Genomic DNA, 26919 nt, shown 5'->3' on the forward strand with positions numbered 1-26919 from the left:
GCTCAAAATACAAACGATATAGACTGATTATTCGTTTTGTTCCTTTGATGCCATAAACATATATGACTCGGACAAAATGTGTTAATCAGAAAAAAATTTATTTGCTCAAACTTCAGTTAAGTACTTACAACCGTTGAAAAATATCTTAAGATCTCATCTCATCAAAATTATATAACCCTTTCTGGTACGTGGCATTTTATGTTAACGTACATTTCTGGACCATTTTCCTGCAAACCCTTTTACACGTTTGTTTCAAAAGCTAGGACTTTCCAATGCTAAAAAAAAAAAAACATGTAAAATTTAGTATTATGTAAAACTATTTTGATTCGACTGTTTACAATCAGTAGCCTAAAAAGCCCGTACACATGATCAATGATCTACATGGTTACCAAACACTTGTGCTGCGTGAAACAAACCCAAAGCAAAAACCTACATCACATCCCACCTTCAGTCTTACGATTAAGACAATAATAGTAATGTTCTCTGTGTCCGTCAAGATTCCGAGGAAATGATTCTAATCATCCTCATGTTTTTTGGCACTAATACGGAATGAAAATCAAATTATATTACAGGAATGAAAGCACATGCTTTTTAACTAGAGCAGAATTGCATAAACCTTCATGACTTAAACATGCATATAACTGGACTTCACCGTTGCTGCGAGAAGGGTTTGAGATCCTTTCATGATCATTTTTTTAATTTAAGGACACTGATCACTCCTGTACCACTAAGGATGACGGGGAAACATTAAATTACTTTATATACAGTATAATCGAGGTCAAAAAGGATACAGGACATTTTCTGCATACATACAAATATACAAACACACTTCATACCTTCAGTTTCCAAAAAAAACCACAAAAAAAAAAAAAAAAAAACATGAAAGTAGTGCCTCTGCAGTCTAAAGACCAAACTGGGACCAAATCAAGATCAAGAACCAAAGCAGGTGAACGAGGGCGACGTTTGGGACCGTAGCTGGGCTTTGGGTTCTGCGTGGACCGCCAGGCCAATGATCTTGTGATCTTGGAGGTGCTTCCTGGACCTAGTTCCTCTGCAGAGAGCTCTGGGCGGCTGAGGTGGCTGCACTGGCGGCTGCGCTCTGGAAGGTGCGGTTTGTGAGGACGCCCTGGGACAATTCCTGCTGTGCCTTCTGGAAACTGGCGCCAGTGCGACGGTAGTTGGAATGAACCTGAAAAACGCCAATGACCCATGAATCCAAACCAAAGAGCCACACATTTTCACTCCAAAATTCTGAGCTACTTACCATTTTCAGTAAAACGATAGACAGCGCGGCACCTGTCGTGAAGAAGGCCGCCACCACCATCATAATGACGCCCACTGCTTTATTACTGCCCCACGCTGTTATGGCATTAATCCAGCCGCTGGAATTAAAAGGAACATCGAGTAACCAATGAATGGGTGTTCCTTCTGCATGATGCTTTGCTACTACAAATATGTCTATACGAAAGAATTGTGAATTTTTGCATTCATTTTTACAGTATGCATATATATATATATATATATATATATATATATATATATATATATATATATATATATATATATGCATATATATATATATATATATATATATATATATATATATATATATATATATATATATATATATATATATATATTAAAAAAAAAAAATATATATATATATATATATATATATATATATATATATATATATATATATATATATTAAAAAAAAAAAAAAATATATATATATATATATATATATATATATATATATATATATATAAAATTATTCAAAATTGAATTATATTCTATAAAATGAAATGCATATATCAAAACAAATACATATAGAAATTTTATTTATATATTATGAATTAAAAATGTATGTTTTATTTCTAATTGTATTCTCTAAATATATATATATATATATTAAATTCTAAATATTTTTTAAAAAAGTAAACAATTCTAAAACTGTTATATATTTCTAACAATATTCTACAATAGCCAATGCATGCTTTTTTGCATTAATTTGTTTATATATATATATATATATATATATATATATATATATATATATATATATATATATTTTTTTTTTTTTTTTTTAGAATTATGTTTTTATTAAGAATTAAGCAAATTCTAAAAAAAAATAAATAAAATTATAAAATTATTCAATATTGAATTATATTCTATAAAATGAAATGCATATATCAAACAAATACATATACAAATTTTATTTATATATTATGAATTAAAAATGTATATTTTTTTATTTCTAATTGTATTCTCTCTCTCTATATATATATATATATATATATATATATATATATATATATATATATATATATATATATATTAAATTCTAAATATTTAAAAAAAGAGAAAACAATTCTAAAATTGTTATATATTTCTAACAATATTCTACAATAGCCAATGCATGCTTTTTTTTTGCATTCATTTGTAATATATATATATATATATATATATATATATATATATATATATATATATATATATATATATATATATTTTTTTAGAATTAAACAAATTAAAACTAATTATAAAGTAATAAATGTAGAAAGAAAATAATAATATTTAAAATTGTTCAATATTCTATAAAATGCAAACACATACATTATACAAATTTTATTAATACATAATTGTATATAAATTGTATATATTTATTTATATATTATAATGTATAAAATGTATATTTTTATATATCTAATTCTATTCTATAAAAATATGTATATACACATTTTATTACATTTATATACAAATATTAATTAAATTCGAAATATTTTTTTTTAAAAAGAAAATTCTAAAACGAATGTTATATATTTCTAACTATATTCTACAATAGCCAAAGCCTGTTTTTCACATTACATGCACATGAAATTTGGGCAAATTTACTTACGAATATTTATGAAAGCTAAACTAAATAGAAACTAGTTAGAGCTTCTAGTTTATAAACTGAAACTAGCACAGATATGCAGGACATCCCTTGTGTAACCAATTATACAATTTAGCCTCATTATACATAAATATTTAAATCTCAGAATTCTGCAACTGACCAATCAGAATCTAGAGAGTCTCGTATTAATATTCTAATAAAAAGAATGTAATTTTATTAATGGAAGATTACTGAGAAATGAAGCAGGGCAAAGGCTGACAAGCGCTGCTTTAAGAGGAAAAGATAAAGCGAGAAGTTTCAAGTGCAAGAGGACATACTTCAGATAGGAAGCAAGAGTTTTAAAGGAAGTCCAGCAGCAGAAAACCGTTAGTGCAGGAAGAGACACTCGTCAAAGAGACAGGAAGAGAGAGCTGAGTGTCAGAAAGGCATCTGTCAGAGGAGAAAAGACAAACGGTGCAGCTCACAGACGGTTAGTCTGCCTCATTTCTTGGCTGAAATATTCCATCAATACTCGCTGAGCAACAGTGATAGAGATCCTTAACAAAAACTACTAGTGAATTATTTGAATCTGGAATGAAACTGTAAAGAAATGAAAGCACTCACCTGTTTCCCCATAAAGGAATGCCGACGCTCTGGATCACAGACACGACGATCTGAGCGAAGAAGACGAAGAAGAAGAGGAAGAAATTGAAGGAGCTGTCAGACCTGAAAGAGAAATAAACATATGAATCACCGAAGTGACAGAAATGAGCTGACAATATCCTATAAGCCGGATTCATGAAAATCGTTTTTAGAAAAAATATACATTTTATTCATCAAAAATATCTTAATGAACAAAGGTCTTACGGGTGTGGAACGACATGAGGGTGAATAATTAATGACAGAAATTTCATTTTGGGATGAAATAACCCTTTAAGAACAATCTTCAGAAAAATATAACAAGTTTTATGGGGATATAAAATATTCTTATCTTAAAAAATAACAAGAAAATAGCAATAAAGAATAATTTTATTCTTGAGAATGTTTCGTGAATCTGGCCCCAGGTTGTCTTCAGTCATTTGAACACGTTTAGTACATACTGAAGGAGACAGAGACTCACCTGAAGGCTTTATAGACGGGCCGGTACCAGCAGAGGAAGGAGCACGGAGTGAAAAGGATGAACCAGAGAATGGAGAAGCCAAAGTCCATGCCTGCTGCTGCGTGAGCGGTGAAATACGCCAGACAGGCCAGGACGTTGAGAAACAGCGTCATACACTGCCCTGCACACACACACACACACACACACACACACACACACACACACACACACACACACACACACACACATCAAACAAGAGCTATGCCTGACACGGGTTCAGCTCAATCAAAACTCACCAAAATTACTTCACAAATATTAAACAATAATATCAAAGTTTGATCTAATCAAATTCTGATTAATAAAATTAATTCAGTCCAAAAGGCTTGACACTGGAAAAGAAAAGAATGTCCAAAATAATTGAATTAAGGTGAAGAATTATTGAAACCACACCCTTTATGCCACCATTTTCCAGCAACCTACCTGGAGTTCCAGAAGTGCAAGGTCAAGATTACAGTGAGAATCCTAAAAATGACCCGCACTTGAAATGCATTTGAAGACTGGGTTTTTTCCTTAAACAGAATTGATGACTCTGAAGGACCAGCACCACATTTACCACTGAGATTCCAGAATCTGGCAGTAAGTTTTGGATCATTTTTATATGCAAGACAGACACAATAATGCTAAAAGTGAATACCTTTGCCAGATTTGATAAATTCTTAGTGGTCAAGAGGAGTGTTGTCCATTATTCTAAGCTGTCTGTTTATAAGGTAAAACTAGTGCTGTCAAATCGATTATTCGCATCTAACGTAAAATTCTGTTAATAAATATGTAATATAATATAAATATATATCTATTATATACACACATAAACATATATATATATATATATATATATATATATATATATATATATATATATATATATATATATATATATATATATATATACACGTGTGTGTAAAGTATAAAAATTAAAAGTAAAATATTATTAATAATAAACTAATAAAACTTAAACATTGACTTAGACAAAAAAAACTTTAAAATTGAAAATTAGAAATGTATGACAGTATATATATATATATATATATATATATATATATATATATATATATATATATATATATATATATATATATATATATATATATATATATATATATATATATATATATATATATATATATATATATATATATAAAATTTATTTTTGTATGAACGATTATGAATAATAAACTTTTTTGTACTTGGAACAACGTGCTCTAATGAATCATTCAAAATAAGAGCATTATTATGTAATAATAAATAAACAAGCTTTATGTTGACAATGTTAAACTCACACATCCACAGGTAATACACCATCTTGCAGAGTCTCTGATGCTCCGGCGGGATCTCCTCAGAGAAGTCCTGGTAGAAGCAAGGCTTGATGGGAAAGAATTTGGGGAGAGGAGGCCAGTTGTTCTGTTTGCCTGGGGAGAAACAGACGGCCATATCCCACAATGCTTAGCAGGAACTTGTCAAACAGTCACAACAAATAAAGGCGCTATAGACGCATCTGTTGCTTTATGCACCTGTATGTATGCAAATACACTCAGAAGGAAAAACTATGCACTATATATACTGTATACTATTATTATTAAAAGTAGCATGTGACAGTATTAACTTGTATAAATAAAACTAAAACCATAAAAACATTTTCATTACTTGAAATAAAGTAAAATAATAATAAGTATAATAAAATTATATTGATGTTAGTTAGTAATTGTTCATGGTTCAGTGCATTAATTCATGATAACAATTGATTTTTAAAAAAAAATTATTAGATAATGCAGTAGAAGTATTGTTCACTGATACTTCATGTTAATTATTGTTAACAAACGGAAACTTATTGTAAAGTGTTAACATAAAAACTCAATATTTATTTGAGTTCAGCAAGGCAAAATTTCTCATTTTTGTTTGGTTTAAGATGAAGTACTACAATAACTAAAACTAAATAAACTAAAACTTAAATAGACATATTTAAACAACAACAAAAAACAACAAAATAACCAAAACTTTAATTAGAATTAAAATGAAAACGAAAAATATAAAAATAGATTCAAATTCAAAATATTAACAAAAACAGTAATAGTATATCAGTGATACTAATATAACATCAATATGAGCGCAATATGCAGTGATAAATGAGAGGATCATGTGATACATGTTTAATGGCACCCAGTCATCTTGCAATTTAGCGTAGTTTTGTACTATAATGTCTTAACTTGTGGCAGTCTGAACAAATTATGTGTCAAGAGCATGAAAATTGTAGCTGTAATGACTAGTAGTTTGTTCATCACACTGAAAATGCAATTTGAAGTCAGACGCATTGCATTGTGGGCAGGGCTTGACATTTTTTGCTCACCAGCCAGAGCATTTTGACATCGATACTATGGAGAAAAACTGCCATATAGATATTTTGATATGATCTCATAATTTGGCAGCAGGTTTATTAGGCTGCTGTCACTTTAAGACCTGATGCACGGATCCAATATACTGATACACATGCGTTTTCTTTCTCAACTGTTTACGTTCACTTCAAAACAACTGACTGTGTTTATGTGAATACTCACAAAGACCGGCATTATGACATTATTTTGTGCGTATTTGATTGTTTAAGCGCAATAAGCAGCGAAAAAGAACTCAATTTAGTACTGAGAGGCGGCTTTATGTACGCACTTTGGGTGTGATTTATATAAAATGAAACCTGCCAGAGTGGCTAGTAGGAGTGACTGCGATACACGCCACTGCTGAAATCCACCTGCATTTAGCGGGTTGGCGGGTGTTAATTTCAAGCCCTGATTGTGGATACTGTATCTTCGTGCAAATGTAATGTCCACTGCAGGCTCAGAGGAGTGTGTGTTACCTGTAGGTGCTCCTTGGCTCTGCAGCTCTTGTTCTCGTCGGTCCAGCTCAGCTGCTTTCCTCTCCAGCTCCTCCTGCTGTTTGAGCAGATTGGCCTGCGCAGCTGCAGCTGTGGCCTGCGCAGACAGACAGAGGCTGGTTACAACCTCTCAAGACACAGAGAGATTCGGCATGTGTGTGTGTGTGTGTGTGTGAGACGCTGACCTTTGGACTGGGATCCACTGACGGCTGCAGGACAGCGGGTTGAGACGGGGTGCTGGAGGTTGGGATGGTGCTTCCCTGACACAAAAACAGCTCATTATTGGGATTGTATTGATGAATAATAAAATGCGAAATCCTTTTTGTATCATTTCTGTGCATGTGTGTTTAAATCAATGAAACTTATTGCTTTATTACATTAGAGTTCAGAGAACAATTACATAACTGAAGACACTCGTCTTACACAACCACTAAAATAATGTTCATTAGACTCACCGAGTTCCCATCAGGAAACGGACTGAAACTTTCAATGCGATCGATTCCAGAGTTGGTCACCTGAGTGACAGACGGATCCTAAAAGAGATGGACACGCTATTATTAAGTAATACTAATTATAATTAATTATTATAATAATACACCCTGTACCAAATCAACATATTAGAATGATTTCTGAAGGATCATGTGACACTGAAGACTGGAGTAATGATGCTGAAAATTCAGCTTTGATCACAGAAATAAATTATATTTTAACATATATTCTCATAGAAAACAGATATTTTAAATTATAATAATATTTCGCAATATTACTGATTTTACTGTATTTTTTTATCAAATAAATGCAGCCTTGGCGACCAATTATATAGTCCATGAAATATATTAAATAACTGAATATTATAATTTCACAATAATAATAATGTGAAATTATAATATTAGTGTTATATTTTAAATATTATTATTATTATTATTATTAAACGATATTATGCTTAAATGACGTTCATTCAATTACATATATATATATATATATATATATATATAAAATCCATGAAATATTATATTAAATAACTGAATATTATCATTTTACACTAATCATTTATTAATTTAAATATTTAATTTAAATAATTACATAATTAAATGTAAAATGTATTAATTTAAATATTAAATAACTGAATATTATCATTTTACAATAATTAATTATATTGTAAATATTTTAATACTATTATTATTAAATGCTAATATGCTTAAACAACATTCATTCAATTATTTGTTAATTAATATAATATTTTTCTTATTATTTCATGGATCCAGACCAATTGAAATCAAATCGAATCAAAATGTATTTATAAAGCACCTTAAAAACCAACACAAAGTGCTGTACAATTTCAAAAAGATAAAATAAAATACAAAATTGAAAGAAATAAAAAAGAAAAAAAGATAAAGATGTAATATAAATGTATGTAAATGCCTCCATATAGTCCTTACAAAGTAGCAAAGGCCTCATCAAACCGAGGAATTTGAAATTGAATTGAAAACATGTTATATGAGTGCATCACACGTTTTATTGGGTCACATGCCTCAATCACAATACGCAGTGACATCATCATCATCACACAGAGGTAAATAGGTCACACACATACAATTTTATTTCAGACGTCTCTGTGGCCACAATGAGGAACCAAATCCTGACACCAGCACTGACATCCTGACATCCTGACACATGAATTCACTCACACTGTCCATCAGTTCAGCATTTCAAACCACAGCCGCCGCAGACACGGATCTGACATCTCAGGAAATATATCGAGGCATTTCATCTGCATGTGTGCATGTTATAATGAAGAAAATGTGTGTTGTTTGCACATGTTCTTCTCTGATATAGGCAGATGAGAACAACATAACCTAATAAACATTTGTCCAAAGTGCATGTAGATTCATCTAGAAGACTCACTGAATATTAATGTGAATCTCCAGCACTCATTAATCACATGTGGCGTTGCATCAGTCTGTCAGAGCAGGACTTTACAGGAAGCAGCTTAAATATTTACCCAGTGTGGGACACAAAAGACAATAGATACAGAGAACTTCCTTTGTGCTCAGAAGGAGAACGACTGAGTTCTTTTATTGAAACCAAGCTGCAAAATGTACTCATTTTGAATCTGAATGGACGTCAGAGAACATTTTAAGCTACAAATGGGCACTTTAAAATATGTAATAACTGCGTTTGAGCACGTCTCTGCCGTCTGTCCTGACGAACACACCTGCTCTCATTCCCACAGGCCTCGGCCCAGTTCAACACAACAGACACACAATGAGAAACCAGCGTGTTTTACAGGATCACAACTGAGATTATTGAGGCCTAAAATCTGAACTAGCACAAAAACGTCCATCACTGGTTAGTCAAACTGAAATGAATTGTGTTTACAATTTTTGTCTTTGCATATTAAACTTGGACAGGAGTGTTTTAATAATAAATTACATTAGTATTTAACCTTTAAATGTGTAGAACTGCAGGAGAGTTCAAGTTAATTTCCTGAATCAGACCTAAAAGATCTCTGATGTTCAACTAATTATTCAGGATTAACCCTCATTCATTACCTTGACTACAGATCAGCAAATCAAACAAGGGTAACGACTGAAACATTAGCACCTTAGAGTCGGCATGAAATGGAAGTTTCAAGTCTTTTCGTCTCTATTGTGACGTATATCTGAGTGAAACTGCTTCTCGAACAAGAACAAATGTAGGGCGGGGCTTAAATTTGTCCATGGGGAACTGATTGGATGGTTGTGGTTTGCTATTGGTGGATCTCATGTGAGTGACAGGTTGCCCCGCCCTCGTCATCAGAGAAGAGAAGTCGCTGCAAGAGGGAGGGAGGTTATTTTGATTAAAAATAATATTTTGACATAAAAATAATGTTGCGCACAGATAAATCATTAATAATAAATACTGCAATATTTAATTTAAAAATAAGTATTGTGAGGATAGATAGATAGATAGATAGATAGACAGATAGACAGATAGACGATAGATAGACGATAGATAGACAGATAGTTAGATAGATAGACGATAGATAGACGATAGATAGATAGACAGATAGATAGACAGACAGATAGACAGACAGATAGATAGACGATAGATAGATAATCGATAGATAGAGATAGATAGACAGATAGATAAACAGATAGACGATAGACAGATAGACAGACAGATAGACAGATAGACAGATAGATAGATCGATAGATAGAGATAGATAGATAGACAGATAGATAAACAGATAGATGATAGATGATAGATAGACAGATAGACAGACAGATAGATAGACAGATAGACGATAGATAGACAGATAGACAGACAGATCGATAGATAGACAGACAGATAGATAAACAGATAGATGATAGATAGACAGATAGATACAGACAGATAGATAGACGATAGATAGATAATCGATAGATAGAGATAGATAGACAGACAGATAGACAGACAGATAGATAGACGATAGATAGATAGACAGATAGACGATAGATAGACAGATAGACAGACAGACGATAGATAGATAGATACTGTATAGACAGATAGATAGATAGATGATAGATAGACAGATAGATAGACGATAGATAGATAGACAGATAGACGATAGATAGACAGATAGACAGACAGACGATAGATAGATAGATACTGTATAGACAGACAGATAGACGATAGATAGACAGATAGATAGACGATAGATAGACAGATAGATAGACGACAGACAGATAGATAGACGATAGATAGATAGACAGATAGACGATAGATAGACAGATAGACAGACAGATAGACAGAAAGACAGACAGATAGACAGATAGATAGATAGATAGATCGATAGATAGAGATAGATAGACAGACAGATAGATAAACAGATAGACGATAGATAGACAGACAGACAGACAGACAGACAGATAGATAGATAGATAGATAGATAGATAGATAGATAGATAGATAGATAGATAGATAGACAGATAGATAGACGATAGATAGACAGATAGACAGACAGATAGACGATAGATAGACAGATAGATAGACGATAGACAGATAGATAGATAGATAGATAGATAGAGAGAGAGAGAGAGATAGATAGATAAGACAGACCAAAAAAATTATTCATATCGTAAATATTAGTGCTGTCAAACAATTAATCGCATCCAAACAAAAATTTAACAAAAATATGATATTTATATATAAAATATTTATATATAATATAAATTGTATACAAATATATTTATATGCATGTATACATGTAAATATTTTTTAAATATATACACATGTATGTGTGTACAGTATATATATATATATATATATATATATATATATATATATATATATATATATATATATATATATATATATATATATATTTATTATGTAAACAAATCGTTTGACAGCACTAGTAAATATATTTATTTATTTTTTATTATTACTACTATATTATTATTAAAAGATAATATGCTTAAATAAATGCAATTATTTAATAATAATAAATATAATATTTTTTATCAGTATTTCATGGATCAATTGAAAACATGATGTATGTTTTTATTTTAAGTATAAGTTTTATTGGGTTTTATTGCATCACATGCTTCGATTACATGATGTATGGTTGAAGTTTTATTGAGTCACATGCCTCATCATCATCACACAGAGGTGAATAGGTCACACACATCCCATTATATTTCAGACGTCTCTGTGGCCACAATGAGGAACCGAGCACTGATCCTTACACACTAATTCACTCATTCTGTCCATCAGTTTATAATAAATACTGCAATTTTCCATTGAAAAGATTTCTCTACAGCCATTCTCTTCTGGCCATAACAATCAGCAGGTAACATGATACACACCTCATGAAACATGATATACAAAGTGAAAACTAACTCTTTCATAAATCAAGAGCATCAAGCTCAGCAAAGCTCAAATCACGGCATGTATAACTAAATCTGAATTATGATTCTGTTCCAGCAGACGAGCGATCTGTATTTCCCGTCGAGGGGGAGGTGGAGCATCTCACAGGAATGTTTGCTTTGTGCATAACTCAATATTCTGCGGCATTAGAGGTGGAAAAAACAATATCAGACTCCAGACAATGAAAACACAACAAAGATGCCAGAAGACAAACAGACTGTAAGAGAATATCACTGCATCAGACCGCAGATGACACTTAAAATCTCACATTCATTGAGAAATTACACATTTTTAATTTTATAAATATGCATTTAGCACACAGCAAGACTATTGAAATGAACTTCAAAAAATAAAAAATTTTTAATAAATGCACCAAAAATATAAACTTTGCCTTTTGGATTCATATTTACGTACATTTTTAACCCAAATTTTGTTATTTGTCAAATATCCTGTTGAAATCTTGACCCGTTAAGCATTTAATAATGTATATAATGCATCGTTATTATTTAATGTAGCATATATATAATGTCTATTTTTATTGTTATAGTGCATGGCATATTTTTTTTTTATTAAAAATTGCATTTTTCACACAGTAAATCTACTGAAATAAACTGCAAAAAAAAGCAAAAACATTAACAATGGCAACTAAAATATACACTTTGTATTCATATTTATGTGGGTCATTGACGAATAAGGTTTTTAAAATGAAAAAAAAATATGATGGAGATATAATTAATTGTTTTATTAAGTGTTAACGATGAGATTATGTGGTTTTTATAATCAATTAACACTGCTTTTGTCATTTTTTACTAAATTTCTCACCAAAAAAATTCGGTTTCACCGAATGACACTTTTGGTTATACCGAATGACAATATTTCCTAAATAATGCTAACAGGCTGATCTAAAAGGACAATCAATTTTTAAAATATTACAACATTTTCCATGTTTTATAGCGGTTTTACCGAATGACCTGATGTTTCGGGACATGCGGGATCAAGTGAAAAACATGAATTTTTCAAATTTGCTTCACGACCATGTGGTCCTTTGCAGGTGTCTGAATGATGTCACATCCTGTCACATGATACTGACCATATGACTTGATCCTTTATATTGGTTACTCCGAATGACATCAATGAAATTCATTTTTTCGGACATTCTTTCTCATAACAAAGCAACGACTTCTACACATAATTTTAACACCATTTTGCACTATGTTGATATATGATGTTATAAAATCATGCCAGAATAAAAAAAAATATACATTTATTACATTTTAAGATATTTTAATCACAAATGAAATGGCTGTATTGACCTTCGGACGGTTAAACCGAATGACATTTTGACATTTCAACATCTTTAAAATACCTTTATATGAAGCAAAATATAATTAAAACCTTTTGGATTCAATAAAAGAGATCTAGTTGTACATACTTTGGATGTCATATCTTTGTTTTTTATTATTATTAAGGCCTTTAGACAAAAAAATGACCCTGTCATGTCAATTTTAAATGTTATTTGCCAAATACAGCTACTGTTGAAATACTGACCTGTTAACGTAGCATATATACTGTTTATTTTGTATTGTTATAATGCATGCTATATTTTGTATTTAATTTAATAATTGTGCATTTGTCACACAGCATGGCTACTGATATGAACTGCAAAAATGAGTGTCTAAATGCAATATATATAATATAAATGTGCACATTACACATGGAAACGTGTGAGATCCTGCCCTCTTTGTCATGTCTGTTGTTTTCACTCAATAAAAAAATGCATTATTTCACTTAATAATAAAAACAAAGCATAATGCCAGCGCAGCATGTCTTAATCAGGTGTATTCAGAAAAATGACGCAGTACAGATTGATCATGAAGAGCTGCACAGGTGATCAGAGCCTCGAGCTCACTGTGACTCACATTCAGCCAGTTATAATGTAATTGCGCTTTACGTTGTTGTGACATTAACAGGAGTGGCTCTCTGGCCTTCAGCGTGTCACCAAACCTGCGCGGATCCACACCTTTCACCAGCGACACTAACAAACTAACAGCCCGCACCAGCAACCATGACACGTCAACGGCCGAACCGAACCCATCCGACCCAAAACTCCCATCATCATCACCACAAACCCTGCGAAACTCCCTGAAACATCAGCTTTAACCGTTTCTCCTGTGGCACGCGAGTTTCTCACCTGGAAAGGATTGACGTCGACTGTCTCTTCAAACGGGTTTGAGTCAAATCCCGACATTATGATGGGCTTTATCCGCCTTTAGAATCCAAACTGAGCGGCACCAGAGCTGCGAATGCTGCTGTTTCCTCTCTGCACTTCCGTAGTGAGTGCGTGACGCGCATGCGCGGCAAATCTGACTGCGACGTCATCAGAAGACGTTGACGGTAAAGTAAAAAAATAAAAACGCGAGTTATAAAAACTTATATTAAGATGATAATGAGTTATATTCTGTATGAAAAACTTTGTATACACAAACAAAATGTTTTTGTCAACCTAAACTTTTTTAAGGAACTCGATCTCCTAAAAAGAGTTTTTTTTAAAACGATTAATTAAAAATAAAATTAAAATTAAATTATTAATTAAATTATTAATTAAATAAAAATAATATTTATTTGAATTGTATCGAGATTCAAGATCTCTTTTTTTATTAGAAAGACACGTATTCTTAAATTTGTGGTCATTTGTAATATTAGCCTACCTGTAATATTGAAATATGTAGGGGTTTTTTTTACCTTAAATTAATCTCCAAGAATATAGATGATCGCTTTAAAAAGCCTCAAATTTACATTAATTTCATTTTACAATATTTATTTAGATCTACGGGCTCGTGATTGGTTGTCGAGCTATTACGTCACCGATGTGACTGTAAACGTCGCAGACATGGCGGAAGTGAAAGGTCAGTTTAATCTTACTTCACATTTCATTCTTTATTTTACAAATCATTCATTCTGAAGCAGCGCAAATGAACGGGTTCGAACGGTTATCGTTGGTTTGTGTGTTGTACGGATGGATCAGTTTGTAAGTTACAAGTTGTTTGTGCGGTTGCTGATGCTGGGTTTGAGTGTGTAAGCGTTTCTGATCAGAGACTCACATCCATCCATTCATTCATTCGTATGCCATCAGATGTGTGTGTGTGTGTGTGTGTGTGTGTGTGTGTGTTCAGTGCTCAGGGGTCAGTGTGTGTGTTGTTTCGCAGTGTTCCCCCTGTGCTGTGTGGTGCAGAACTACGCCTGGGGTAAAGTGGGTCTGGACAGTGAGGTGGCGCGGCTCGTGCTCGGTGGAGACTCTCAGGCTCTCATAGAGGAGGCCAGACCCTATGCAGAGGTACAGTATATGGATCATCCCAAAATCCCAAATCACAGCAGGGATTCATTATCTGCTGACACGAGAGGAACCCCAGCCAGACTCTCAGACAACCCGAGAAACTGATAGATTAGCTATAATATGCTTTCAAACTGAAATGCCATGACAGAATATTAAAGAGAATTCTGTGTGTCTTCCCCACGGATAACTGGATGAAACCCTTGTATATAGTTCGCTGGGTAATAATAATAATTTTATCATTACTATTATTATTATTTTCTGTGCTGTAATACAAATACAAAAAACACTCATATTTGAGAAAGAAAAAGAGAATAATATCATTATTGTTGTTATTAATGTTATTATTATTATTATTATAATACACTCTTGCAATAAAAATAATAATATTAATAATAACTCAATTTTGAGAGCCTGTCAGCCGAAAGAGACTTTCAAACCGTTTGAGTGCGATGGAACCACACTATTATTATAATTATTATTATTATTATTTATTAATTTACACGCTTCAGTAATAATAATAAAATTAATAATAATAATAATAACTCAATTTTGAGAGCCTGTCAGCCGAAAGAGACTTTCAAACCGTTTGAGTGCGATGGAACCACACTATTATTATAATTATTATTATTATTTTTATTATTATTAATTTACACCCTTCAGTAATAATAATAAAAATAATAATATTAATAATGACTCAATTTTGAGAGCCTGTCAGCCGAAAGAGACTTTCAAACCGTTTGAGTACGATGGAACCACACATTATTATAATTATTATTATTATTATTATTTATTAATTTACACGCTTCAGTAATAATAATAAAATTAATAATAATAATAATAACTCAATTTTGAGAGCCTGTCAGCCGAAAGAGACTTTCAAACCGTTTGAGTGCGATGGAACCACATTATTATTATTATTATTATTATTATTAATTTACACCCTTCCATAATAATAATAATAATAATAATAAAAAATTTTTAAGAGCCTGCCAGCCGAAAGAGACTTTCAAACTGTTTGAGTTTGATGGAACCACACATTATTATTATTATTATTATTATTATTATTATTATTTATTAATTTACACGCTTCAGTAATATTAATAATAATAATAATATTAATAATGACTCAATTTTGAGAGCCTGTCAGCCGAAAGAGACTTTCAAACCGTTTGAGTGCGATGGAACCACATTATTATTATTATTATTATTATTATTATTATTATTATTTATTAATTTACACGCTTCAGTAATAATAATAATAATAATAAGTCAATTTTGAGAGCCTGTCAGCCAAAAGAGACTTTCAAACTGTTTGAGTTTGATGGAACCACATTATTATTATTATTATTATTATTATTATTATTATTATTATTATTAATTTACACCCTTCCGTAATAATAATAATAATAATATTAATATTAATAATAACTCAATTTTAGAGCCTATCAGCCAAAAGAGACTTTCAAACTGTTGAGTGTGATGGAACTACATGTTATTATTATTATTATTATTATTATTATTATTATTTATATTATTATTATTACTAATTTAAATGCTTCAGTAAAAATAATAATAATAATAACTCAATTTTGAGAGCCAGTCAGAGACTTTCAAATTGTTTGAGCGCGATGGAACCACACACTATTATTATTATTAATATTATTATGGATATTATTATTATTATTATTATTATATATTATATTATGTATAATAATATATATTATGTTAATATTTGAAAAGCGTGTATTACACAGTTCTTAATTTGACAGTGGAAGTTCAGTAAAGAGTCATTCTTCATCTTGTGTTTATTGTGTAACACACTTTAACAAGCTCAAGTGTCTCTGAAAACAGCAGCTCAAAGGTCAGCCTGACATTCACTTTGTGGCAGTCTATTAATAAAGCCACAGCATGTGTTCGGATGTTTCATTGTTGTATAAATAACCTTCTTAAAGGACCCCAGTGTACTTGTCATTTCTGGAGCAGTTCTGATCTTTTAAGAGCAGTTCATTATAAGAAACAAAACGAATCCCTGATCATTACATCTTTGTTTTCTGTTGTCTTTCCAGCTTTGGATGGGTGCTCACCCCAAAGGTGACGCTCTTATCAAAGACAACAGGATATCCCAGAGGACACTGGGACAGTGGATTGCAGATTTCCCAGGGTGCCTGGGGTCAAAGGTCAAGGACACATTCCACGGGCAGCTCCCGTTCCTTTTTAAAGTGCTGTCCGTCAACACGGCTCTGTCCATCCAGGCGCATCCCAACAGGGTGAGATCAGAGACCATTTCCCTATGGTACAGTACTGGTGTTTGACCACACACACAATGATTAGCATGTTTAATGTTGTTCCTGACAGGAGCTGGCTGCCAGACTCCATGCGCAGTTCCCTGAACATTACCCAGACAACAACCACAAACCGGAGATGGCCATCGCCCTCACTCAGTTTGAAGGGCTCTGCGGCTTTCGGCCAATGCATGAGATCTTGGGCTTCCTCAAAAGTGGGTGTTTAAGGAACTAAAAAAGACAACGCTGTTTTTCAGCTGGAAATTATATTATGTGATAGTCAAAATTGCATCCCATTAACATTGTTGTTATTATTATGTTTTTCTCATTGAATATCCCGACGCCTGGAAATATGTCATATTGCAGAAGTTTAATGTTTCAGAGCGTTTCACACGGACTTTTGTGTGAATTGCAGCCTTTTAACTTAAATTGACAAAAGCTTTTAAAATTATGTAAGTATTTATTTAATCATTATTCACCACTGATACTGAATTATTGTTAACTTCTCTATATTATACATGATTTTGTTTTGTACTTCGCTGTACCCACACAAAAACAAATACATTTTTGGAAATTGTACTACAATTTTTTTACTTAAGCAAGTTCATTAAGTTTAGAGAACAAACATATTAATAAAAATATAAATTATTATAATGTAATATAATTTACTAATTGCATTTAATAATATAATTAATCATTAATAATAATTATATTATATAAATATAATTTATATAATTATTATAATTATAATATAAGCGATATTCATATTTAAAAACATAAATCTAATTAAATATAACAAAAATATATAATTTAAATGCTTAAATATTAAAAAAAAATAATAGAATATTTAAATATAAAATATATTTTATAAATTATAATATAAATGATATTAATATATAAAGATATAAATCTAATCAAATATAAAATAAAAAACTATTTAAATAATTAAATATTTAAAAATATATATAAATATATATTTATAAATTATAATATACATTTTTAAAATAAATAAATATACATTTTAAAAATAATAGAATATTTAAATATAAAATATATTTAAATGGATATTATAATATAAAGGATGTTAATATTTAAAAATATAAATTAATCAAATATACAATAAAAATATATAATTTAAATGATTAAATATATAATTTAAATGAAATATTTAAAAAAAAAATAGAATATTTAAATACTAAATATATTTAAATATATATTTATAAATATAAATGTAAATAATATTATTTTTAAAAATATTAATCTAATCAAATATAAAATAAAAAAACATCTCATTTAAATGATTAAATATAAAAAAAATAGAATATTTAAATATAAAATATATTTAAATATATATTTATAAATTATAATATAAAGGATATTCATATTTAAAAATATAAATCTAATCAAATATACAATACAAATTTATTTAAGAACAGCAATACAATATTAATTTAAACCATACAAAATATAAGCAATGTACAATTTTAATTTACTTCTCGCAAGTGCCTTGGCTGCTCTCTTAAATACTGTTTTAATAAAAGAAGTCTGTGCTTCTGATCCGAGACCAGCTGGAAGTTCCTCTGTGTGGTTTTCAGATGTCCCAGAGTTCCGTGCGCTGATCGGTAATGAAGCCGCTGAGGAGCTCCAGAGCGCGGTGGGAGACCCGGACCGAACGTCTCTCGCTCTGAAGAAATGTTTCACCAGAATGATGAACTGTGAGAAGAAGCTGTTTGTGGATCAGCTCAACATGTTGGTCAAACGAATCTCAGAGGAAGGTGAGGAAACTTTTGCCAGCTCATTACTAACATGCAATTCAAGACCGGCTCTATTGCGTCTATTTGATCTATTATGATGAAACTCGTCTGACCTGTTCTTTTGTTCCAGAGGCTGCAGGCAGAGACACCTCAGCAAGTAATGGAGAACTGCTGCTCCGGCTGCATTCCCAGTATCCGGGGGACATCGGATGCTTTTCCATTTACTTCCTGAACCGTATCGTGCTGCAGCCGGGGGAGGCCATGTTTCTGGGAGCAAATGAGCCTCACGCCTATCTGTCTGGAGGTCAGATGTCACCACATTACTAATAAAACATGTTTTTTGGACATGTACCATGGTAAAACCAGGGTAGATCTTTTGTATAGTCTGAAAAAACTCAATTTTGAAAAAATTTAAATAGATAATATTAGCAAATCATGCTTTAAGCAGATAATATTTGTGAAACATATTTAATGTTTATTAATATTCATTTATTCCATATATATTAAATTAGTTGTACTTTTTGTGAAATATAGTCTATAATATTCACTTAATATTCATTTAATGTTCATTAAAATTAATTTATTGCATGTAGGTTGTGTCGTTAAACCTTGTGTGAAATATATTAATATTTATTTAATAATCCGTAAAATTCATTTATTCCATGTAGGTTGTGTCGTCGTACTTTGTGTGAAATATATTCATTAATATTCACTTAATAATCCATAATATTCATTTAATATTCATTTATTTTATGTAGCTTGTGTCGTTGTACTTTTTGTTAAATAAATAAATTAATATCCATTTACAATCATTTATTCCAATTAGGTTGTATAGTTGTACTTTTTTGTGAAATATGTTTATTAACACTCATTTAATAATCCATAATATTCATTAATATTAATGTATTTAGGATGTGTAGTTCTACTTTTTTGTAAAATATATTATTTAATGTTCATTTAATAATTCATAATATTCATTTAATATTCAGTTATTCCATGTAGGTTGTGTCTTACTTTTTTTGAAATGTATTCATCATCATATATTTATTAATTTGCATAATAATATTCGGTATTCCATGTTTAACCTGAATCCCGCAGACTGTGTGGAGTGTATGGCGTGTTCTGATAACACTGTACGTGCCGGACTGACTCCCAAATACATTGACGTGGACACGCTGTGTGAGATGTTGAATTACAGCCCGGCTCCGGTCAGTGCCAAAATCTTCCCCTGCGTGCAGGACAACAGCGACCCCTGCGTCTACCTCTACGACCCTCCTGTGCCAGACTTCAGCGTCATGAGAATACAGGTGCGCCACACATCTGAGCTGTCTTTTCCTCAAGATATTTACAGAAACTTGATTTTTATCCCGATCCCAGAGAAAGTAGTTACATTGTTACACCAGTAGGTGGCAACAAGTGACTGTTAAAAAAAATGTTTCATTGAATCATTTATTAAAAAAATTTGTTCAAAAACGCTGATTCATCCAGCAATGAAACAAGTATTTATCAGTGAGTCATTGAATCATTCATTTAACCAGAATTGTGCAGAAACGAAACAAGTATTTATCAGTGAGTCATTGAATCATTCACTTAACCAGAATTGTGCAGAAACGAAACAAGTATTTATCAGTCAGTCATTGAATCATTCATTTAACCAGAATTGTGCAGAAACGAAACAAGTATTTATCAGTGAGTCGTTGAATCATTCATTTAACCAGAATTGTGCAGCAACGAAATAAGTATTTATCAATGAGTCATTGAATCATTCATTTAACCAGAATTGTGCAGCATGAAACAAGTATTTATCAGTGAGTCATTGAATCATTCATTTAACCAGAATTGTGCAGAAACGAAACAAGTATTTATCAGTGAGTCATTGAATCATTCACTTAACCAGAATTGTGCAGAAACGAAACAAGTATTTATCAGTGAGTCATTGAATCATTTATCAGTGAGTCATTGAATCATTCATTTAACCAGAATTGTGCAGCATGAAACAAGTATTTATCAGTGAGTCATTGAATCATTCATTTAACCAGAATTGTGCAGCAACGAAACAAGTATTTATCAGTGAGTCATTGAATCATTCACTTAACCAGAATTGTGCAACAATGAAACAAGTATTTATCAGCGAGTCATTGAATCATTCACTTAACCAGAATTGTGCAGCAACGAAACAAGTATTTATCAGCGAGTCATTGAATCATTCACTTAACCAGAATTGTGCAGCAACGAAACAAGTATTTATCAGCGAGTCATTGAATCATTCATTTAACCAGAATTGTGCAGCAACGAAACAAGTATTTATCAGAGTCATTGAATCATTCATTTAACCAGAATTGTGCAGCATGAAACAAGTATTTATCAGTGAGTCGTTGAATCATTCATTTAACCAGAATTGTGCAGCAACGAAACAAGTATTTATCAGTGAGTCATTGAATCATTCACTTAACCAGAATTGTGCAGCAACGAAACAAGTATTTATCAGTGAGTCGTTGAATCATTCATTTAACCAGAATTGTGCAGCAACGAAATAAGTATTTATCAGTGAGTCGTTGAATCATTCATTTAACCAGAATTGTGCAGAAACGAAACAAGTATTTATCAGTGAGTCATTGAATCATTCATTTAACCAGAATTGTGCAGAAACGAAACAAGTATTTATCAGTGAGTCATTGAATCATTCATTTAACCAGAATTGTGCAGAAACGAAACAAGTATTTATCAGTGAGTCATTGAATCATTCACTTAACCAGAATTGTGCAGAAACGAAACAAGTATTTATCAGTGAGTCATTGAATCATTTATCAGTGAGTCATTGAATCATTCATTTAACCAGAATTGTGCAGAAACGAAACAAGTATTTATCAGTGAGTCATTGAATCATTTATCAGTGAGTCATTGAATCATTCATTTAACCAGAATTGTGCAGAAACGAAACAAGTATTTATCAGTGAGTCGTTGAATCATTCATTTAACCAGAATTGTGCAGAAACGAAACAAGTATTTATCAGTGAGTCATTGAATCATTCACTTAACCAGAATTGTGCAGAAACGAAACAAGTATTTATCAGTGAGTCATTGAATCATTTATCAGTGAGTCATTGAATCATTCATTTAACCAGAATTGTGCAGCATGAAACAAGTATTTATCAGTGAGTCATTGAATCATTCATTTAACCAGAATTGTGCAGCAACGAAACAAGTATTTATCAGTGAGTCATTGAATCATTCACTTAACCAGAATTGTGCAACAATGAAACAAGTATTTATCAGCGAGTCATTGAATCATTCACTTAACCAGAATTGTGCAGCAACGAAACAAGTATTTATCAGCGAGTCATTGAATCATTCACTTAACCAGAATTGTGCAGCAACGAAACAAGTATTTATCAGTGAGTCATTGAATCATTCACTTAACCAGAATTGTGCAACAATGAAACAAGTATTTATCAGCGAGTCATTGAATCATTCACTTAACCAGAATTGTGCAGCAACGAAACAAGTATTTATCAGCGAGTCATTGAATCATTCACTTAACCAGAATTGTGCAGCAACGAAACAAGTATTTATCAGCGAGTCATTGAATCATTCATTTAACCAGAATTGTGCAGCAACGAAACAAGTATTTATCAGTGAGTCATTGAATCATTCATTTAACCAGAATTGTGCAGCATGAAACAAGTATTTATCAGTGAGTCATTGAATCATTCATTTAACCAGAATTGTGCAGCAACGAAACAAGTATTTATCAGAGTCATTGAATCATTCATTTAACCAGAATTGTGCAGCATGAAACAAGTATTTATCAGTGAGTCGTTGAATCATTCATTTAACCAGAATTGTGCAGCAACGAAACAAGTATTTATCAGTGAGTCATTGAATCATTCACTTAACCAGAATTGTGCAGCAACGAAACAAGTATTTATCAGTGAGTCGTTGAATCATTCATTTAACCAGAATTGTGCAGCAACGAAATAAGTATTTATCAGTGAGTCGTTGAATCATTCATTTAACCAGAATTGTGCAGAAACGAAACAAGTATTTATCAGTGAGTCATTGAATCATTCATTTAACCAGAATTGTGCAGAAACGAAACAAGTATTTATCAGTGAGTCATTGAATCATTCATTTAACCAGAATTGTGCAGAAACGAAACAAGTATTTATCAGTGAGTCATTGAATCATTCACTTAACCAGAATTGTGCAGAAACGAAACAAGTATTTATCAGTGAGTCATTGAATCATTTATCAGTGAGTCATTGAATCATTCATTTAACCAGAATTGTGCAGAAACGAAACAAGTATTTATCAGTGAGTCATTGAATCATTTATCAGTGAGTCATTGAATCATTCATTTAACCAGAATTGTGCAGAAACGAAACAAGTATTTATCAGTGAGTCGTTGAATCATTCATTTAACCAGAATTGTGCAGAAACGAAACAAGTATTTATCAGTGAGTCATTGAATCATTCATTTAACCAGAATTGTGCAGAAACGAAACAAGTATTTATCAGTGAGTCATTGAATCATTCACTTAACCAGAATTGTGCAGAAACGAAACAAGTATTTATCAGTGAGTCATTGAATCATTTATCAGTGAGTCATTGAATCATTCATTTAACCAGAATTGTGCAGCATGAAACAAGTATTTATCAGTGAGTCATTGAATCATTCATTTAACCAGAATTGTGCAGCAACGAAACAAGTATTTATCAGTGAGTCATTGAATCATTCACTTAACCAGAATTGTGCAACAATGAAACAAGTATTTATCAGCGAGTCATTGAATCATTCACTTAACCAGAATTGTGCAGCAACGAAACAAGTATTTATCAGCGAGTCATTGAATCATTCACTTAACCAGAATTGTGCAGCAACGAAACAAGTATTTATCAGCGAGTCATTGAATCATTCATTTAACCAGAATTGTGCAGCAACGAAACAAGTATTTATCAGTGAGTCATTGAATCATTCATTTAACCAGAATTGTGCAGCATGAAACAAGTATTTATCAGTGAGTCATTGAATCATTCATTTAACCAGAATTGTGCAGCAACGAAACAAGTATTTATCAGAGTCATTGAATCATTCATTTAACCAGAATTGTGCAGCATGAAACAAGTATTTATCAGTGAGTCGTTGAATCATTCATTTAACCAGAATTGTGCAGCAACGAAACAAGTATTTATCAGTGAGTCATTGAATCATTCACTTAACCAGAATTGTGCAGCAACGAAACAAGTATTTATCAGTGAGTCGTTGAATCATTCATTTAACCAGAATTGTGCAGCAACGAAATAAGTATTTATCAGTGAGTCGTTGAATCATTCATTTAACCAGAATTGTGCAGAAACGAAACAAGTATTTATCAGTGAGTCATTGAATCATTCATTTAACCAGAATTGTGCAGCATGAAACAAGCATTTATCAGTGAGTCGTTGAATCATTCATTTAACCAGAATTGTGCAGAAACGAAACAAGTATTTATCAGTGAGTCGTTGAATCATTCATTTAACCAGAATTGTGCAGCAACGAAACAAGTATTTATCAGTGAGTCATTGAATCATTCATTTAACCAGAATTGTGCAGCATGAAACAAGTATTTATCAGTGAGTCATTGAATCATTCATTTAACCAGAATTGTGCAGCAACGAAACAAGTATTTATCAGTGAGTCATTGAATCATTCATTTAACCAGAATTGTGCAGCATGAAACAAGTATTTATCAGTGAGTCGTTGAATCATTCATTTAACCAGAATTGTGCAGCAACGAAACAAGTATTTATCAGTGAGTCATTGAATCATTCACTTAACCAGAATTGTGCAGCAACGAAACAAGTATTTATCAGTGAGTCGTTGAATCATTCATTTAACCAGAATTGTGCAGCAACGAAATAAGTATTTATCAATGAGTCATTGAATCATTCATTTAACCAGAATTGTGCAGTATGAAACAAGTATTTATCAGTGAGTCGTTGAATCATTCATTTAACCAGAATTGTGCAGAAACGAAACAAGTATTTATCAGTGAGTCGTTGAATCATTCATTTAACCAGAATTGTGCAGCATGAAACAAGCATTTATCAGTGAGTCGTTGAATCATTCATTTAACCAGAATTGTGCAGAAACGAAACAAGTATTTATCAGTGAGTCGTTGAATCATTCATTTAACCAGAATTGTGCAGCAACGAAACAAGTATTTATCAGTGAGTCATTGAATCATTCATTTAACCAGAATTGTGCAGCATGAAACAAGTATTTATCAGTGAGTCATTGAATCATTCATTTAACCAGAATTGTGCAGAAACGAAACAAGTATTTATCAGTGAGTCATTGAATCATTCATTTAACCAGAATTGTGCAGCATGAAACAAGTATTTATCAGTGAGTCATTGAATCATTCACTTAACCAGAATTGTGCAGCAACGAAATAAGTATTTATCAGCGAGTCATTGAATCATTCAACCAGAATTGTGCAGCAACGAAACAAGTATTTATCAGTGAGTCATTGAATCATTCACTTAACCAGAATTGTGCAGAAACGAAACAAGTATTTATCAGTGAGTCATTGAATCATTCACTTAACCAGAATTGTGCAGAAACGAAACAAGTATTTATCAGTGAGTCATTGAATCATTCATTTAACCAGAATTGTGCAGCAACTAAACAAATATTCATCAGTGAGTCATTGAATCATTCATTTAACCAGAATTGTGCAGCAACGAAACAAGTATTCATCAGTGAGTCATTGAATCATTCATTTATCCAGAATTGTGCAGCAACAAAACAAGTATTCATCAGTGAGTCATTTGAATCATTCATTTAACCAGAACTGTGCAGAAACGAAACAAGTATTTATCAGAGTCATTGAATCATTCATTTAACCAGAATTGTGCAGCAACGAAACAAGTATTTATCAGTGAGTCATTGAATCATTTATCAGTGAGTCATTGAATCATTCATTTAACCAGAATTGTGCAGCTCTAATACTAATAATAATTTTCCTGGTGTTGTTCTTCAGATCCCCGCCTCAGTGCGGCAGTACACTGTGAGCGCGCTGGAATCTGCCGGCATCCTGTTGGTTATCGACGGAGAGGCCGCCGCCACGTCTGCTGCCGCCCTCTCTGACATGACTCTGAAACGAGGCTCCGTGCTCTTCATTTCAGCCAATGAGAGCGTCTCGTTACAGGTGACATCATCGACGGGCATGACCATGTTCCGAGCCTGCTGCTTACTGTAGGAGACGTCCGTTCATAAACGTCCAGCGTCCATCTGTTCTGTCCTAATCAAAACTAACCGCTGAAACAAAGTTCAAGTAGAAACCATGTTCCCATGTTTTTGGCTTCATCACAAACTTGCATGATGAATAAACCCCTCTTTAGTCAGAAATTATGATCATTATGATGACATTTAGTGTTAAAATTGCTATGCTTAACCAAAAAAAAAAAATATATATATAAATAATGAAACGGTTTGAATTATGATTGAGGTTCTGCGTGCATGTTCTTTTAAAATATGTAAAAGTATATGAATTCCTTTAAGTCAACATGAAACGCTGTTCACAACCATTTTACTTTAATAATGTGACATATTTACCAGGGTATTCAATCAAAAAAACAAAAAAAAAAAACAGGAAGGGATTTGATTGGATGGTGAAAAGTGGGCGTTTCAGAATAATCTCAGAGCAGAATGAGTTTAAACCACCAGCATTAAATAAACTATAGGTAGGGTTTTTAGAGAGGATGCTTTACCTAAATCAGT

At 31.8% G+C, this 26919-nt stretch overlaps 2 protein-coding genes across 4 annotated transcripts in view; one reads left to right on the forward strand and one right to left on the reverse strand.

Annotated features, from left to right (window-relative positions):
- Positions 1–79: 79 nt before the first annotated feature.
- Positions 80–14120, reverse strand: scamp2 (secretory carrier membrane protein 2). The gene is made up of 9 exons (XM_048159571.1): positions 13976–14120; positions 7350–7427; positions 7080–7154; positions 6877–6991; positions 5312–5440; positions 3996–4155; positions 3500–3601; positions 1265–1382; positions 80–1189 (listed from the first exon to the last, which is right to left on the reverse strand). The coding sequence occupies exons 1-9, from the start codon at positions 14030–14032 to the stop codon at positions 1043–1045; spliced, it is 981 nt and encodes a 326-aa protein (XP_048015528.1). The 5' UTR covers positions 14033–14120; the 3' UTR covers positions 80–1042.
- A 489-nt stretch (positions 14121–14609) lies between these two features.
- Positions 14610–26919, forward strand: part of mpi (mannose phosphate isomerase) — a 13767-nt gene continuing 1457 nt past the window's right edge. The window contains exons 1-8 of one of the 3 annotated variants that reach the window (XM_048159568.1): positions 14610–14690; positions 14958–15118; positions 17185–17385; positions 17474–17615; positions 18996–19175; positions 19285–19458; positions 20253–20461; positions 26180–26919. The exon at positions 26180–26919 is cut by the window's right edge and continues 1457 nt beyond it. In XM_048159568.1, the coding sequence (XP_048015525.1) occupies positions 14675–14690; positions 14958–15118; positions 17185–17385; positions 17474–17615; positions 18996–19175; positions 19285–19458; positions 20253–20461; positions 26180–26398 (1302 nt within the window). In that variant the 5' untranslated portion in view covers positions 14610–14674 and the 3' untranslated portion in view covers positions 26399–26919. Of the gene's footprint in view, positions 14813–14957; positions 15119–17184; positions 17386–17473; positions 17616–18995; positions 19176–19284; positions 19459–20252; positions 20462–26179 lie in introns of all 3 variants that reach the window. The other 2 variants (XM_048159569.1, XM_048159570.1) reach the window with 2 other exon arrangements.

This window comes from Megalobrama amblycephala, linkage group LG15 (assembly GCF_018812025.1).
Source record: "Megalobrama amblycephala isolate DHTTF-2021 linkage group LG15, ASM1881202v1, whole genome shotgun sequence".
NCBI lineage: Eukaryota > Metazoa > Chordata > Actinopteri > Cypriniformes > Xenocyprididae > Megalobrama > Megalobrama amblycephala.

What these genes read in the sequence shown, in the direction of transcription:
- scamp2 (XM_048159571.1), bottom strand. Translation starts at nt 14,032, where the DNA reads ATGTCGGGATTTGACTCAAACCCGTTTGAAGAGACAGTCGACGTCAAT. An exon ending in TCGACGTCAATCCTTTCCAG is followed by an intron (nt 7,428 to 13,975) that starts GTGAGAAACTCG and finishes CATCTCTTTTAG; the next exon opens with GATCCGTCTGTCACTCAGGT. An exon ending in CGTTTCCTGATGGGAACTCG is followed by an intron (nt 7,155 to 7,349) that starts GTGAGTCTAATG and finishes TTTTTGTGTCAG; the next exon opens with GGAAGCACCATCCCAACCTC.